At 42.5% G+C, this 4,923-nt stretch overlaps 2 protein-coding genes across 2 annotated transcripts; both read left to right on the top strand.

Moving 5' to 3' along the window:
- The first annotated feature begins 6 nt into the window (after window positions 1-6).
- LOC118754982 lies at window positions 7-1,388 on the top strand. Its single transcript, XM_036489845.1, has 2 exons — window positions 7-738; window positions 802-1,388. The coding sequence occupies exons 1-2, from the start codon at window positions 499-501 to the stop codon at window positions 1,363-1,365; spliced, it is 804 nt and encodes a 267-aa protein (XP_036345738.1). The 5' UTR covers window positions 7-498; the 3' UTR covers window positions 1,366-1,388.
- Window positions 1,325-4,142, top strand: LOC118754980. Its single transcript, XM_036489844.1, has 2 exons — window positions 1,325-2,147; window positions 2,270-4,142. Exons 1-2 carry the CDS (start codon window positions 2,041-2,043, stop codon window positions 3,087-3,089), a joined length of 927 nt encoding a protein of 308 aa, XP_036345737.1. The 5' UTR covers window positions 1,325-2,040; the 3' UTR covers window positions 3,090-4,142.
- Window positions 4,143-4,923: the final 781 nt, after the last annotated feature.

Below are 4,923 nucleotides of genomic sequence, written 5' to 3' on the forward strand. Positions count from 1 at the left end.
TAAACTTCATTACGGATGAATTATCACAAACCCTGATGCTTCCACGGAGAAAACATAACATTGAAATTCAAGGTATCGTTAAGTCATCTACAAACATCAAATATACGACCTCTACCAATATAAAATCGCAAGTGACAGGATTCGAATTACCACTCACGCTTTGTATAACATCGCATATAGCCTATCAGCCTGAACCGGAAATAGATACTTCGTCTTGGGACATCCCATCCAATATTGTGCTTGCAGACAATCAATTTTACAAATCTAAAAAAATCGACTTGCTTTTAGGAACGGAAAGTTTTTTCAGTTTACTTTCAGTGGGCCAAATCAAACTTGGTGATAGTCTACCAATTCTGCAGATAACGCTTTTGGGTTGGGTCGTTTCTGGACGCTATCGTGCGAGCTCTAACACGCTTAACACCAAATGTTTACTTGCCTGTGAAGAGTCCATAGACTCAAGACTGATGGCAGATTGAAGAAGTCACTTCAAAGGCGGACATGTGGACTCGTGAGCAACACAGTTGCGAAAAACTTTATAACGACACCGTGACTCGGAGCCCAAATGGTCGAATTGTCGTAAAACTGCCGTTCAAGGACGATCCTGCATGCTTGGGTGAATCGTATACCACAGCTTTGCGTCGTTTTAGTGCACAAGAACGTCGTCTGCTACGCTCTCCTAACCTCAGGACACAGTACGTCGAATTCATGGACGAGTATGAGAGACTAGGCCACATGCAGGTAGCTCTGAGCCCGAACTTAAACCAGCCTCACTACTACATCCCCCATCACTGCGTTCTGAAGCCAGGTAGCACAACAACAAAGCTAAGGGTTGTCTTCGACGCATTTTGTCAGACCACTACTCAAACCTCATTTAACGACATCCAAATGGTGGGTCCTATCATACAAAGCGAGCTTGTAGTTCTTTTGCTCCAATTTCGTTTACATCGCTTTGCGCTCACAGCAGAAATCGTTAAAATGTATCGGCAGGTGCTGGTCAGTGAAGAACATCGAATGTTCCAGTACATCTTGTGGAGGAGTTCGCCTAACCAGGAAATTCAAACCTTCCAGCTTAATACGGTCACATACGGAATGGAGGCCGCACCATACCTCGCGGTACGTAGTCTGCATCACCTTGCTGATCAACATGCATCGCAATTCGTCGTTGGTGCAAATGTCGTCAAGTCATCTTTCTACGTTGATGACCTGCTGTGCGGTGATGACTCGCGTACGGACCTTTCGCGAATAAAACAAGAGGTAACGGAGTTGCTAAAATTAGGTGGACTTGACCTGGCAAAGTGGCATTCAAACCATAAGCGTTTCAGGGGCGAACACTCTGTCAAAGACTTAATCTCGATACCTCAATAACTAGCACTCTTGTTCTGACATGGGATCAGACACATGATAATTTTTTATTCTCGTTTCAATCTAGGCAGCCTACAAATAGTCGTGTCACGAAAAGGACAATTCTATCTACCGCATCGTCGCTCTTTGATCCACTTGGCCTCCTAGCACCAGTGATCGTCACTGCCAAAATCCTGCTTCAGGAAATGTGGTTGCTGAAACTTGAGTGGGACGAGTCTGTTCCTCAAAATATCCAGTCGGCTTGGGAAAAATTCGTCAACAATCTTTCTGATCTGGCTTCAGTTAAGGTTCCAAGGTACTGTTTATCTACCAACATGCAGTCTCTTCAGATACATGGGTTTTGTGACGCGTCGATTCGTGCTTACGGCTGCGGACTATATACACGAACCGTAGACAACACTGGCAATGTGCGCGTTCGCCTTCTTACGGCAAAATCACGAGTGGCCCCAACTAAACGACAGTCACTGCCAAAACTGGAACTTTGCGGTGCACTCCTTCTTGCTCGACTTTTCACAAAAATCAAAGCAATTTTCACTAACTATAGGTTCGAAACTTATCTTTGGACAGACTCGCAAATTGTTCTTCACTGGCTCAAACTACACTCGGCTACGCTATCAGCTTTCGTTGGCAACAGGTCATCGGAAATCCAGGATTTGACTGTGGACGCTCATTGGCGACATGTGCCAACCAAAAGCAACCCAGCTGACATTGCATCGAGAGGAAGCACGGCACTTGAACTTGCTAGCTCAATTTGGCTCACTGGACCTGCATTTCTTTACGAAGACGTAAGCAAATGGCCCACACAAATGAGTAACAACGTAGACATGGCGGTTGTCAAGTCTGAAATGCGGAAATCGGCATTTAAAGTAACTATACCCACTAACTATGTTCTTGAAATCCTCGACAGGTACAGCTCTCACACCTTGGCAGTCACACTGGTCGCTTTAATGCTCCGATTTTGCACAAGGCTCAAGAAACGAGACACCGACACTGTAAATGGACCACCCACTGCCAACGAACTACACCGCGCTTTGTTATGCATTGTTTGGAACGTGCAACAATACCAATTCACTAACGACATTCAAATGTTGCAGAGAGAGTCAACGACAAATGGCAAGCTACGAAATCTGAACCCGTTTTTGGAGGTTACCCATGGTTTCGAAATACTGAAGGTTGGCGGTCGACTTGAACTGGCTGATATTTCTGAATCACAAAAACATCCCCTTTTGTTGCCCAACAAATGCGAATTCGTGACACGATATGTTAAACATCTGCACATCAAAAATTATCACGCAGGACCTAAAGCGTTGGTATCTTTGATTCGCCTACAGTTTTGGATAGTTAACGCACGCGATATCGCTAGACGCGTCGTCCGATCCTGTATCCATTGTGTGAGATACAAGCCGAAACTACTCCAGCACATGATGGGAAATCTACCAGTTGAGCGCTTAACACCGTCGCGCCCGTTCGCTCGCTGCGGAATCGATTTTTGTGGACCCTTCAACGTCTATCTTCGTATTATAGGCAAGGCACCCTATAAAGCGTACGTAGCCATCTTCGTGTGCTTTGCAACAAAGGCGGTTCACATCGAGGTCGTCTCTGACCTATCCACGGATGCTTTTTTAGCATCGCTTAAGCGAATGATTGGAAGGAGAGGTCTTCCATCTGACATTTTCTGCGACAATGCAACCAACTTTGTCGGCGCTTGCAGAAAACTTGCTGAATAAAAACATTCCTTTTCAAGAAACAAAATCAAGATATCATCGTTAACTATTGTGCTAATGAATTTGTTAATTTTCATTTCATCCCTCCTAGAGCACCTCATTTTGGCGGCATTTGGGAAGCTGCAGTCAAGTCAGCCAAAGGTCATCTCAACCGCAGCGTCATGAATGCCAGACTGACGTATGAGGAGCTCACTACAGTCCTAGTGGAAATAGAAGCGGTTCTTAATTCTACGCCAATATCACCGCTCTCATCTGACCCCAGTGATTATGAGGCTTTGACTCCAGGTCATTTTATTACGGGCAGTGCGTTGAAATCACTTCCGGAGCGCGAAGTAGCAGCCAACATCAACCCCGTCGACAAATGGAGTCAACTTCTAGCGCGAACAAAGTGGACCACTGACCACGCAAATATCGCAAAGGACGCCATGAATCTCGTCCATGAGGATAATGTGCCACCACAACGATGGCAATTGGGACGAACTATAAATGCCATACCAGGAAAGGATACCAGAGTTAGAGTGGTCGACATACGAACGTCGAGGGGAACCAACCGTCGCCCGATTCACAAGGTTGCAGTACTACCGATTTGAAAGTCCTTTCAACGGGGCCGGGATGTTGGGTCACCTAACGAGACACCCTGCAAGCTGTCTTAGGTTAAGAACACCTGAACACTCATTTACTTAATACTCATTTAAATAATTGCATTCAATAACTCCAATGTTATTACATTCACGCTCACTCTCAATTGTACAAAGAGATATACACACATTTACATACTTATATGTCAATCTAACACAACTAATTGTACTTATACATATGTATATACTACGTATGCATGCTTACATCCATATGTACATAAATATTTAAATTTAAACTCTCATTGGAATTTCACTGTTGTATCACGCCACCGCCTACTACTGTTATGTGAATATACATACATACTAACATCATATTTAGCTTGAATTACATATAATATGAGTTGAGAACATAAAATAAATTAGTCTTCTGTTGTAAGGGTGGGTAACTCAGCAAATTTATAGGAGTTGACTCAATGACTCCAACTCACTTTAAGGAGTCAGCTCATTCAACTAACTCATTTGACTCTTTGTATGTTATGTAGCGTTTTTGCTGCATTTAAAATGCAACATTTAGCACTTTCGAACACATGTTTTCGAAGAGCGTTCATGCTATAGCATTTAGCAAATGTACATTTACGCGAGTTCGAAATCGTATGCTTTTGACAAACAGCCGTGTTCCAGTCTCTTATTTAGATCCCTATATATTACGATTAATTCTCACACAGAAGATAATGTGCAAAAACCCTACTGAAAAGGAAAAAATAAATTTTAAACCTACAAAAACTTGAATTGTTTTAACCATAACCGAACATTTGTTTATGTATATATTCATTTGTGGGTGCTGTCAATTAAAATTTCCTCACTTAATTAGGAAACAAAACAAACAGAGTTGATCATAAATTGATCCTGATTTCTATCAGCATCACATCGATGTTGAATTTGCTTAACTTTTCTTTATCCAAATATGTAATGTAAAATAAAAGAAATCTCGATCGACGATCACTGAAACGCAGCTAGCAACTGTATACTCGAAAAAGCAATGTTGCCACTTTTTCTCTTTAAACCATGTTCGAATCGTGGAAATTTTGGAAGATCACAGGGTTGCTTTTAGCATTTAGATTCTTAATGCAAAAATGGAGTTGCATTTAGGTGGCGAATTTTGTATGGTTAAATGTACACTTAGAGTAGCATTTAGAGCTAAATGCGCTAAATGTGCTTTTACGCGTAAGCAAAAACAGCCCATTACACTCATTCGTATC

This window comes from Rhagoletis pomonella, unplaced genomic scaffold, assembly GCF_013731165.1.
Source record: "Rhagoletis pomonella isolate Grant_MI unplaced genomic scaffold, Rhpom_1.0 Rhpom_scaffold_05044, whole genome shotgun sequence".
In the NCBI taxonomy this organism is placed as follows: Eukaryota; Metazoa; Arthropoda; class Insecta; order Diptera; family Tephritidae; genus Rhagoletis; species Rhagoletis pomonella.